The 12,168-nt window shown below is 49.1% G+C and overlaps 1 protein-coding gene across 1 annotated transcript in view; it reads left to right on the top strand.

Moving 5' to 3' along the window:
* Lct (lactase) overlaps positions 1 to 12,168 on the top strand; it is a 44,032-nt gene that overhangs the window by 8,048 nt on the left and 23,816 nt on the right. Inside the window, exons 2-6 of the mRNA XM_021175421.1 lie at positions 1,382 to 1,461; positions 5,772 to 5,855; positions 7,275 to 7,377; positions 8,357 to 8,435; positions 10,589 to 11,309. Coding sequence (XP_021031080.1) covers positions 1,382 to 1,461; positions 5,772 to 5,855; positions 7,275 to 7,377; positions 8,357 to 8,435; positions 10,589 to 11,309 — 1,067 coding nt within the window. The remainder of the gene's footprint in view (positions 1 to 1,381; positions 1,462 to 5,771; positions 5,856 to 7,274; positions 7,378 to 8,356; positions 8,436 to 10,588; positions 11,310 to 12,168) is intronic.

Here is a 12,168-nt window from a genome sequence, read left to right as displayed (position 1 = left end):
CCACCCCAGAGTGCACCAGAGACCTGGGAGGTGAGAGACTCCCAGGACTCATAGTGAGGGACCTTTGATGAAATGCCCAATAGTGGGGAGAGGGAACTTATAGAGCCCACCTCCAGCAGGAAGACAGGACATCAAGTGAGGGATGGGATTGCCATCCCACAGTCACACCTCTGACCCATAATTGTTTCTGTCTGAAAGAATTACAGGGATGGAAATGGAGAGGAGCCTGAGGAAAAGAAGGTCCAGCAACAGGCCCAAAGAGGGATCCAGCTCAAGGGGAGGTCTCAAGGCCTGACACTATTACTGAGGCTATGGAGCACTCAATAAAAGGGATCATGACTGCCCTCCGGAAGACCCAGCAAGCAGCTGAAAGAGTCAGATGCAGATATTTTCACCCAACCAATGGACAGAAGCAGCTGACCCCATTGTTGAATTAGGGAAGGCTGAAAGAAGCTGAGGGGCAATCCTGTAGGAGGACCAGCAGTCTCAATTAATTTGAACCCCGAGATCTTTCATTTTTGTTTTTTGGGTTTGTTTGTTTGTTTGTTTTGTTTTGTTTCTGAGACAGGGTTTCTCTGTGTAGCCCTGGCTGTCCTGGAACTCACTCTGTAGACCAGGCTGGCCTCGAACTCAGAAATCGGCCTGCCTCTGCCTCCTGAGTGCTGGGGTTAAAGGCATGTGCCACCATGCCCAGCTCCCCGAGATCTTTCAAACACTGAACCACCAAACAGACAGCATACACCAGCTGATATGAGACCCCTAACACACATACAGTAGAGGACTTCCGGGTCTGTGTTCATTCAGAGATGATGCACCTAATCCTCAAGAGACTGGAGGCCCCAGGGAGTTTAGAGATCAGATGGGGTAGAAGCTGGGGGCATCCATGTGGAGACGGGGTGTGGTGGGGAGGAGGCATGGGATGTGGAACAGTTGGAGGGTGGGAGGGGAGGGGTGGGAATGGAATATGGAGTGAAAAAAAATGAATTACAAATAAAATTAAATTTAAAAAAGAAATTAAAAAAAAAAAGAACAAGGCCGGGCGTGGAGGCGCATGCCTTTAATCCCAGCACTTGGGAGGCAGAGGCAGGTGGATTTATGAGTTCGAGGCCAGCCTGGTCTACAGAGTGAGTTCCAGGACAGCCAGGGCTATACGGAGAAACCCTGTCTCGAAAAAACAAACAAACAAACAAACAAACAAAACAAAACAAAACAAAACAAAACAAAACAAAAAATAAGAACAAAATAGTCTCTTAAAGAGACATTGTGGGTTTTGGCCACTTTGTTTTCTAAAGTGTGTCAGTCCCCTAGAGACAAGCCACAGTAGAAATCTCTTCAAAAAACCTCAGCCCTCCCTCAGCCTCATGCTTCTGTCTGGTTCCAGGAGGAAAGCTGTCTGTGGTCCTGAAGGCTGAAGACATCTCCAAGCTTCTGCTAGACCCAGCCTTGGTGGCTCTCGTCAAGGTAGGCGCAGCACCTGAAATGCCTAGGGAGAATTGCAGTTGTATTCATTTATTTTGAGATAAAGTCTCTGTATGAAGAACACAACGGAAGGCTGCTCAAGGGCAATGAGACAGGTTTATTTCTGAGGAAATCCGAGACGGGCTGTCATCAGAGAAGACAAGACAGTGGACTTCTATCACCAGCAACAGGGAGGTGGCTTAGTCAAGGGGCTGAGCTTGAGTCTGGCCAGGTTTATTAACTGCTAATCTAGGCTGTACAGGAATGGTGCTTGTATGGACACTGACTTAGGGAAACTGTTAGTCACAGCAGTGGGGCAGGGGTGGCGGGTGCCTTGGCTGTAACTAACCACAGGAGGGGTGCAATTAGGCCAGAATTGGGGTGCCTCCAAGGTAAGGTGGTCAAGCTCTTTTTCTCTCAGTTATGTAGACCAGGTGGCCTCAAACTCAGAGACCCACCTGCCTCTGGTTCCCAAGGTGCTAGGACGAAAGGTGTGCACCACCTTGCCTGGCTAAAGTGTGATTTTTAATTGTTGGGGGGTTTTTTGTTTTTGTTTTTGTTTATTGTTTGTTTGTTTGTTTTCGAGACAGGGTTTCTCTGTATAGCCCAGGCTGTCCTGGAACTCACTTTGTAGACCAGGCTGGCCTCGAACTCAGAAATCCGCCTGCCTCTGCCTCCTGAGTGCTGGGATTAAAGGCGTGCGCCACCATGCCCGGCTGTGATTTTTAATTGTTAAAACTGAAATTTTTCATTTGCTTCTTTGCATTTTTTTTTAATTTTAAAACTTGTGAGATAGTGTTCCATGTCTCTGAGAACTCAGCAGTAGATTATCTTGGACTTCTGACTTCCCCCTTACCCCCCACCCCTGCCTGCCTCCACCTCCTGAGTGCTACATTCTGATTACAGGCATGTGACACACACCTGATTTGTGCAGTGCTGTGATAGTTGACAACGCTGGGCAAGCACCCCGCCAACAACCCTGCTACAAACCCAGCCCTGGTTTGATATCTTCATAAATTCTTCCAAGCAGTGTCCAGTCCCAAGGTTCACAGCTACCTTAAAAAGGAACTATGTGCTTTTGCCCTAGCTCCCCACATCTGTCCTGTTCAGCTTGGCTCCATCAAGAAGCCAAAGTCCGACCTGCACGGTGTCACATGCCTGTCATTCCAGCACTCAACAGGCAGAAGCAGGTGGGTCTCTAAATAGTCTGAGGCCAGCCTGATCTACATACTGAGCTGAAGGCCAACCAGGTATACATAATGCGCGTCTCAAAGAAAACCAAACAAATATTCTCCTGATACCCACGTGGTGGAAGGAGAGAGTTGACTCCCTGTAACTTGTCCTCTCACCTGGCATGTGTATTGTGGCTTACACGTGCCCACACACAGAGAAAAACTCATTCAGGTGTACTAATTTTTAAAAATATACTTCTTAGTAATCAGTAATACACTTCTTAGTAATATAAATCAGTACCCATCTGATTTATATTCTCTATGCCTTTTAAACTATAGCATATTTTTGGATTGGTTTGGTTTTGAAACAGGGTCTCCCTGTGTAGCCCAGGCTGAACTTGGCCTGTTGATCATTTAGCTTCCATTTTCTGAGCTCTGGGGTTTATATGCCTGGCCTTACTATATTTTGTTTTATTTTGAGACGGGGTCTCACTAACATCTTATAGCCCAAGATGGTCTCAAATTTGCTCAATCTTCTTGCCTTAGCCTCTGAGTGCCAAGACCCCCTAGGGAATTTCCTTTAGGAACTATCATTTATTCATTTTGTTTTTGAAAAAGGTATCTCCGGCTAGCCTAAAAGTCACTGCATAGCTAAAGATGATCTTCAACCCCTGCTCTTCCTGCCGCTACTACCCAAGTGCTGGGGTTATAGGCGTGAGCCACTATACCCAGTTTGTAATACACTAGGGATGGAACCCAGGCCTTTGTGCATTCGAGGCAAACAATCTTCCAACTGAACCATATCCCCAAGCCAAGGTCTCCACCATCTAAGCAAAGAGCTCCCAGGGGAAAGAACACCTGAGGGTTGAGAGAGGAGCTCTGATCAGTCCTGCTGGAGGACACTAGTGTGTGGGGTTAACAGTAGAGGGGGTGTTGCTGGACACATTAAGAGAGGCAGAGGAGGAGGGAGAGCCGTGGAAGGCAGGCATCATGTAAAATGACGGGAAGCCAGCATAAGATACACACAGGGCAAATGCAGAAGTTGAGTCCAGAGTCAGAGAGAGAGGCATCTACCGTGCAGGCCCATTGGAGGCCCTGGGGGTTTGCACTGAGCAGGGTGGGAGCTTCCCAGAGGGAACCCATGCCGTGCTGGGGTCATCTCAAAACTCCACACGCTGCCAGCATGGGTGAGATACCAGTTCAAAGGCTGTTGCTGGAGAAACATTTTTATGATCAGCCCTTTGGTCTCCTGATAGCAATTATCACTCTTTATAAGTTAATTTAGATGCCGTTTAGTCAGCAAGAAATTTGTTAATCCAAAACCTTATCATGGATGTTTTTCAAGTTCCTGAGTTGGCAAATATGACATCTGGTCCCTCACACGTATGGCTCAGGACAATGCAGCTGTCAGCGTACACACTACAGAACAATGTCCCACATTGCCTTGCAGCCAAAGCAGGTCAAAGCTGTTTACTGCTTAGATGATTTATTCTTTTTTAAAAATGTATACTTAATAGAGCTAAGTATGGAGTTTAATGAGTTGGTGGAGTGCTTGCCTCGCATACATAAATCCCTGGCTTCTGTCTCTAGTACTACAAACTGGGCATGGTGCAGATACCTAGAATACAGTACTCGGGATATAGAGGCAGGAAGACTAGGAGTTCAAGATCAGCCTCAACTACACAGTGAGTTTAAGGCTAGCCTGGGCTACATGAGACCCTGTCCCTCTCACAAAAAAGGAAGGCAGTGAAGTATAAAAGGGAAGAGAGAGGATAGGAGAGGAAGGTAGGGGAGAAGAGAGGAGGGGAGGGGAGGGGAGGGAAGAGAAGAGAGGAGGGGAGTGGGGTGAGAGACTCCAACAGCTTGCTTAGGTGGAGCTGATCTGAGACTTTGAAAGTGTCCTAAGTTCCCAGGTGAGTCTCCTTCGTGAACACTGAGCCTCACTAGTGCAGGCTTTTCTTAGAGCCCTTATCATCCTCTGCCTTCCTTCATGAGCTCAATATACTTACTCACCTTCCTTCTTAAGCTGTGCATCCGAGTCTTAACCTACCCGTAACTGTGAGTCTCTTTATCCCCTGTGCATGGCTCCCACCAGGAAGACCATGCCTGTGTCTTATCACACCTGACAGCAGAAACAAGAATGGGGAGCGTGTGCTTGGGAGACTTCAGTGCCAGTCTCCACCATGGAGCCAGCCTGTGGAACCTGGTGAAAACCAGGGATCATCCCATTAGGAGAATACTGGGGAGCCAGCGATGGGTTAGGTGTCAGGTCCAGGGTGGCAATGAGCTCATGAGATCCCAGCAAGGAGAAGAATTGAGTGGCCAGACAGCCAGACAGCTGTGTGTGTGTGTGTGTGTGTGTGTGTGTATCTGAGTCTGTACCTGTGTGTCTCTGTGTAGACATGCACGTGCTATGATACTTATGTGGATGTCAGAGGATAATTTTGAGGAATCTCTGTTCTATCATGTGGGATCTGGGAATAGAAGTCAGGTCACCAGAGTTGATGGCAGGAGCCTGTATCCTCTGAGCCATCTCACTATTCTCCTCCCCTCTGCCCCTCCCCCTCTTCAAGACAAGACTGATTTCATGTTGTACAAGCTGGCCTTGAACTCAGTAGGTAGCCAAGGATGAGTGCTGGGTTACAGGCATGCACCAGCATGGTGCCAGACCCGGGGCTTGCACATGGTAAGCAAGCACCCTACCCTCTGAGCTAACACTCAGCAGGCCCTAACTAGAGTGCGGGTTAGAGCACAGCTGAGTGGGGCTGTGCAGTTTGTGCTTTTGTGCTTTCTGCTAGGAAACGAGTCAAGCCAGGGTTGACTGGTGTGGACTTCAAACTAGGGCCTGAAATGGAAACCAAACTGCAGCCCCAGGAGGGCCCTCAGATACCACAAAGGTCAAGGGGAGTGTGCTGCCATGGGCAGATGGAGCTCCTCCATTTGTTGGCACCCCACACCCAGCACACCCATCTACACACTTATTATTTACCCACAGTGCTCCCGCCGGGGCACTAGGTGATCTAGTGATATGCACACGCATCCCCAGATTCTCAGCCCACGATTGAGCTTAGTCCTGGGGAGAGTCACGGCTCACTTCTGTGCAGGACCTTGTTCCTAATGGCTTGATTTCCTTACTTCTAGGGTTCCGTGGATTTCCTGTCTCTTGATTTGTCTTATGACTGCCAAAGTATATCGACTCTACCACAGAAGCTGAGTGAATTGCAGGTAACGTGAGGGCTCTTTCATCTCGATGGTGGGTGGCAAAGGTTCTGGACAGCTTCTTAGAAATGTGATGCTTTGGCTAAGGTGTGGGCTGAACTTGCTAAATCAGACCTGCTGAGCCTGAGATGGGCTTGCCATGGGCTCTCAGTAGCTCTTCAGGTGACAGACTGCTTGCCTAGAATGTGCAGTTCTGAGTCCCATACCCAGCACAGCATAAACCAAGTGTATTAATGCATGCTTGTAGTCCCAGCACTCGAAGATAGAGGCAGGAGGACTAGAGTTCAGAGTTAGTCTCAACTAAACAATGAGTTCAAGGCCAGCCTGGGCTACTTGAAACCCTGTTTGAGAGAGGATGGGGAAGAGAGGCCATCAACACAAGCAGCCACAAAAAAGGGTGTCTGCAGAAGCCTCCAAACCAGGACCACCGATAAAACACTTTTAAGTGAAGTCAAACATATCAGCCTGAAGAGAATTTCCCTTCACACCAAAGATACTGGAAAAATAAAAAAGGAGGGAGAGATAGACTGTGAGAGGCAGCCTTTGATGGGAGGGCGTCTCCAAGAAATATTGAAAACTACAACTATAATGTCTCACCAACATGACGGTTAGAACGTGAGATCAGCAAGGATAACACCAATAAACGTGCAAACCTGGATGCTGAAGAGCCCATGAAGCCTCAACTCTGCACGGAATACTACAGGCAGCTGAGTATCGCTGGGAGCGGGGCTGGGGTGGGGTCGTCCCCAGGGAAGAGCACACCAACTGATTGTCCAGTGCCAAATGGTCAGCCCTGCAAATGTACAAACAATGTACATGGACTCAACAGGTGATACTTAGGAATGCATGTACATAAACATACATGCAAAGACACATATGCAGGCAGACAAACCACTCTGCCAAACAGCCTCAGCTCTCGTCTCACAAACCAGATGTTTTGTATTGTTTTGTTTTGTTTTTTTCGAGACAGGGTTTCTCTGTAGTCCTTGCTGTCCTGGAACTCACTTTGTAGACCAGGCTGGCCTCGAACTCAGAAATCCACCTGCCTCTGCCTCCCAAGTGCTGGGATTAAAGGCATGCACCACCACGCCTGGCCAGAATCTTTTTAAGCAAGCCACAGGTGCTTATGAACATGAGGGCATCTTGGTTAAACTTCTTGGGTACTCCTTACACAAGCAGATTGCCTTGATAATAATGTGGCTGCTGGCTTATGAGGTGCCCCGTCTGAAATAGGCTGCTGTGGGCATCACTTCCTCTGGGAAGGGCTGGTGGCTGATGGTCATTGACTAGTGTCTTTCTCCCTCAGAGTCCAAGTCACTGTCCTTGGTAAGTGGGATGACTAGAGGTCATTTCCAAAAGGAGAGCAGAGGGCATCTCACCTGTTCCCATGCTGAAGGTGCATTTCTTGGTCTTTGTCTCTTCTAGAACCTTGAGCCAAAAGTGAAAGTTTTCATCTACACCCTAAAACCTCAGGACTGCCCATCGACTGGAATGAACCCCGCCTCACTGCTCTTCAGACTCCTGGAAGGTGACTGGACCAACATGTGACAAGTGCTGAGTGATGTTTTATACACTGGCTTGTTGGGTAGCAGTACTGAAATCTGGGGTTCCCGTGAGGGAGAGGCCTAGGAAGATGGCCAGACTGGGAGCCTGCGAATAAGGCTAAGGTCCCCTGCAGCCCTGACAGTGAGCTCTTACTCGCTGTCCCAAGACACTAGGAGGTTCTGTAGAGATGCTAAGAATGCCCAATACGGACACGTAAATCTCCAGCCTCAGGTGGGAGCTGTCAGCATGGAAACAGCCTGTGTACCCATGTTACATGTAGCCCTGGTGGCACCTAAGATGCTAAAAACCTCTAGGTGCATCCTGCTGTTCTAGAACTCACCATGTAGTCCAGGCAGGCCTTGAACTCTAGGATAGTCTTTTTGGTGTTTGTGTGTGTGTATGTGTGTGTGTGTGTGTGTGTGTGTGTGTGTGTGTGAGTGTGTATATATTGGTGCAGTTGCATGAGGAGCACAGAAGAGGGTGTTGGATCCTCTGCAAATGGAGTTACAAGCAGATGTGAGCCACCTGAAGTGGCTGCTGGGAACTGAACTCAGGTCTTCTAGGGTATGCTCCTAACCAGAGTCATCTCTCCAACCCCAAGGCCAGCTTCTTATGTGCTTCTGGAGGCTGAACTTGGTACCTCATGCTTACCAACAAGGCACTTTACCAAGTAACTCCCCAGCTGCCTTTTAAAAATGTTTTCCTTTTCAAGCAATGGTGGCACATGCCTTCAATGCCAGCGCTCGAGAGGCAGAGGCAGGCAGATCTCTGAGTTTGAGTCCAGCCTGTTCTACAGAGTGAGTTGCAGGACAGCAAAGGCTACACAGAGAAACCCTGTCTCAAAAAACACAAAATAAAAGGGTGAGGATCATTGCTTGGGCCTTGGCTGGTTTTAGAACGAGGCAAACTGTATTGTTTGTGTTTGATCTCACACACAGTCAACTAAGGTTCTTTCCTTACAGCCATAAATAAAGACCGAGTCCAGACTGTTGGGTTTGATGTCAGTGCCTTCCTGAGCTGTACATCCAGTTCTGAGGAGAGGTAATGCCGCTTGCACAGATCACTATAAGAAACTGGTACTGTGGGCTCTGCTGTTCTTTATAAAGGCAATCACTGGGGACCAATGTGTCTCTTAGTGTGTGTGTGTGTGTGTGTGTGTGTGTGTGTGTGTGTGTGTGCGTGCACATGCCTGAGTGAGCATGCAGAAGTTAAAACAGGGTATCAGACCCTTGCAACTGGAGTTCTCATGTGGGTGCAGGGCAGGCCCTCTGCAAGAGCAGTAATCTCTTTTACCTGCTGAGCCATCTCTCCAGCCCTATCCTGGCCCCTTGGAATAGCAAACAGGTTATAGTCATTTAACAGATGAGAGACAAAGGCTCAAAGGGGAGGCTGGAGGAGAAGCAGTCCCTCCTGGCCAGGTATCTGGGCCCCACATAGTCTGCTTCCTCACTGTCGCATTCTCGTACGTGCACACATTAGCAGGGTTGATATCTGAGCCTGTGCCTTTTAGTTTAAGACACTAGGAAAAGTGTGCAGAGAAGGCAGGCTATGGGGCCAGCTGGATGATTCAGTGGGTCAGGGCACTTCAGCCAAGCCTGGAGACCTGAGCCTGACTCCTGTGGCTCACATGTTGGACGGAGATAACTGACAAATTGTCCTGTCTACTACCATACCATACACATGCAATGTGCACATGTGTGCCCGTGTGAGCGTGCGCGTGCGCACACACACACACACAGAGTCTCTAAATAAATAAAAATGTAGGACTGACTAGCAGATGATTGAGAGGGCAAAGGCACTTACTTACCACCGTTTGCTTTCTATTGCTATGATAAAACACTGACCAAAAGCAACTTGGGGAAGATGGAGTTTACTTTATCTTAAAGCTCACAGTCCATCATCAAGGGGAGTCAGAGCAGGAAATCAAGGCAGGAACTGAAGCAGAGGCCATGGAGGAGTGCTGCCTATTGGTTTGTTTTCCTGGCTTGTTCAGCCCTCTTCCTTCCTTCCTTCCCCCCCCCCCCGGGNGNGGNGGNGNATGCCTTTAATCCCAGCACTTGGGAAGCAGAGGCAGGCAGATTTCGGAGTTCGAGGCCAGCCTGGTCTACAAAGTGAGTTCCAGGACAGCCAGGGCTACACAGATAAACCCTGTCTCGGAAAAAAAAAAAAAAAAAGATTTATTTATATACTTATATACTTAATGCATATGGGCGGGCATTTTGTCTGCTTGTATGCACACCAGAAGAGGGCACCATAGCCTTTGTAAGTACAGTTATACCTAGTCTGAGGCCCCTGCCCCTCACCCCTCCTGCCTGCTTTATTATACAACTCAGGGCCACCTGCCCAGAGGGCTACTACCCACAAAGATATAGGCCCTCTCTCTTCCACCATTAACGAGACAGTGCCCCACCCGACTTGTGTAGAAGCTGGTCTGACATAAGCATTTCCTAGGTGAAGGTTTCTTCTTCCCTTGTGACCCTAGCGTGCTGTCAAGTTGACAAAAAAACTAACCAGCTCCGCAGGCAAGCCTGGTGCCCCGAGTGTGATCTCAGGTCCCATGTAAAGGCAGAGGAGAGAAGGGACTCCATGAAGCTGTCCACACAGCAGCAACAGGTAATAATAAAGCTTGAAAAGTACATAAATACAATCATCTTTTTAAAGAGAAGGAAAAAGGAAGCCAGCTTAGATCCGAGCAGCCCACAGAAGCTTCGTGAAATAAGTTCCTGGCCCAGGTTTTCAGTGTGAAATGTGAAACACCTTCCCCAGAGAACACAGCAGCAGCCTGAGAGCCGATGCAGCAGAGCACAGTCCAGAGAATCGCACCTTTTCATGTGTCTGAGTGTTTGGCTGCTCGATGTCTGTGCCCCATTTGTGGATATTGCCTGAGAAGTCCAGGGATGTGGGCTGCCTTTGGTGTGTAGCCAAAAGCTGTGTAGCCCCCCCCCCCCCCCCCCCCCCCCCATCTTCTTTTTCCTCCTCCCCTCCTGCCTCCTCCTCTTCTTTCTTCTTCCTTTAAACAGGGTAACCATGGCCAGTCTGAAACTCACTATGTAGACCAACCTGGTTGGTCTCACATTCACAGAGATCTGCCCGTGTCTGCCTCCTGAGTGCTGAGATTAGGGCATGAGCCATCATGCCTGACCCTATTCAACATTTGTAACTCAGTCACTAATTATGTCACTTCAATCCCACAGCCCATCTTGTTCTTTAACGGACATCAGCCTGGCCCTTCAGAGCGAGCAGCAGCATGAGACAGTTGTGCCCTCATTCCCTGTGTCCGCCTACCAGAGAGTCTGGGCAGCCTTTGCTAACCAGTCTAGGGAGGAAAGGGATGCTTTCCTTCAAGATGTATTTCCAGAAGGGTTCCTCTGGGGAGTATCCACGGGAGCCTTTAACGTGGAAGGAGGCTGGGCCGAAGGCGGCAGAGGGCCAAGCATCTGGGACCACTACAGTAACCTGAATGCTGCTGAGAGCCAAGCGACAGCAAAGGTGGCCAGTGACAGTTACCACAAACCCGCTTTTGATGTGGCCCTCCTCCGAGGCCTCAGGGCTGATGTGTACAAATTCTCCATCTCCTGGTCCCGCATCTTTCCCACCGGGCAGAGGACCAGCCCCAACCTCCAAGGTGTTGCCTACTACAACAAACTGATTGACAGCCTGCTGGACTCCCAGGTGGAGCCCATGGCTACGCTGTTCCACTGGGACCTCCCCCAGGCCCTGCAGGAGCAAGGCGGGTGGCAGAACGAGAGTGTGGTGGATGCCTTCCTGGACTACGCCGCCTTCTGCTTCTCCACCTTTGGGGACCGTGTGAAGCTGTGGGTGACCTTCCATGAGCCATGGGTGATAAGCTATGCAGGCTACGGCACCGGGCAGCACCCGCCAGCCATCTCTGACCCAGGAGTGGCTTCCTTTAAGGTACTTCCTCCCATCCTGCAACTCCTGCCAATTAGAAAACACATTTGACTCCTTCCTGTCCTTGGAAGGAAACCAGAGAGAGGGATGGATAAGTACACTTTGTTATTTTTGTCTCACACACCCAAGGCTGATACTGAATTTACTATGGAGCTAAGGATGACCTTGAACTTCTGACCTCTTGCTCCTATTCCTGAGAACTGTCACCATGCCTGTTTTTTTGTTTGTTTGTTTGTTTTTTTCTTCAAGACAGGGTTTCTCTGTATAGTCCTGGCTGTCCTGAAACTCACTTTGTAGACCAGACTGGCCTTGAACTCAGAAATCTGTCTGCCTCTGCCTCCTGAGTGCTGGGATTAAAGGCGTGCACCACCACTGCCCGGCTTACCATGCCTGATTTTTAAGCAGCGTTAGACCTAGGGCTTCTTTTATCCCAGGCAAGCACACTACCAACTGAGCCATACCCTCAGCCCCTCTGTCAAGACTTCTTGACTCCAAAGGCAAGCTCCAGGCTTGGAGGCCTGTTGTAAGTTGTAGCGCGCTGGTCGAGCACGCACGTGACCCTGGGATGAGTCTCTACCTCCTTGGTGCAGGGATAGCAGGCATGTGCTGCCACACCCAGTTTTATGCAGCACTGGGGTTGGGGGGATAGACCTAGGCTTGTTGCTTTCTAATCAAACACTTACTTATATAACTTAACCATAGCCACAGCCTTTTTAACCTTTGAGATAGGTCAGAGTTTGTAGCTCAGGCTAACCTGAAATTTACCGTTCAGTCTTCAACTCACAGCAATCCCCCTGCCTCAGCCTCTAAAGTGCTAAGATTACAGGCCAAGCCACCAAACTTGTTTTTTTTTTTTTAATTA

The sequence above is a fragment of the Mus caroli genome, chromosome 1, assembly GCF_900094665.2.
Source record: "Mus caroli chromosome 1, CAROLI_EIJ_v1.1, whole genome shotgun sequence".
Classification (NCBI taxonomy): Eukaryota; Metazoa; Chordata; class Mammalia; order Rodentia; family Muridae; genus Mus; species Mus caroli.
This window is presented reverse-complemented; position numbering and strand designations above follow the sequence as displayed.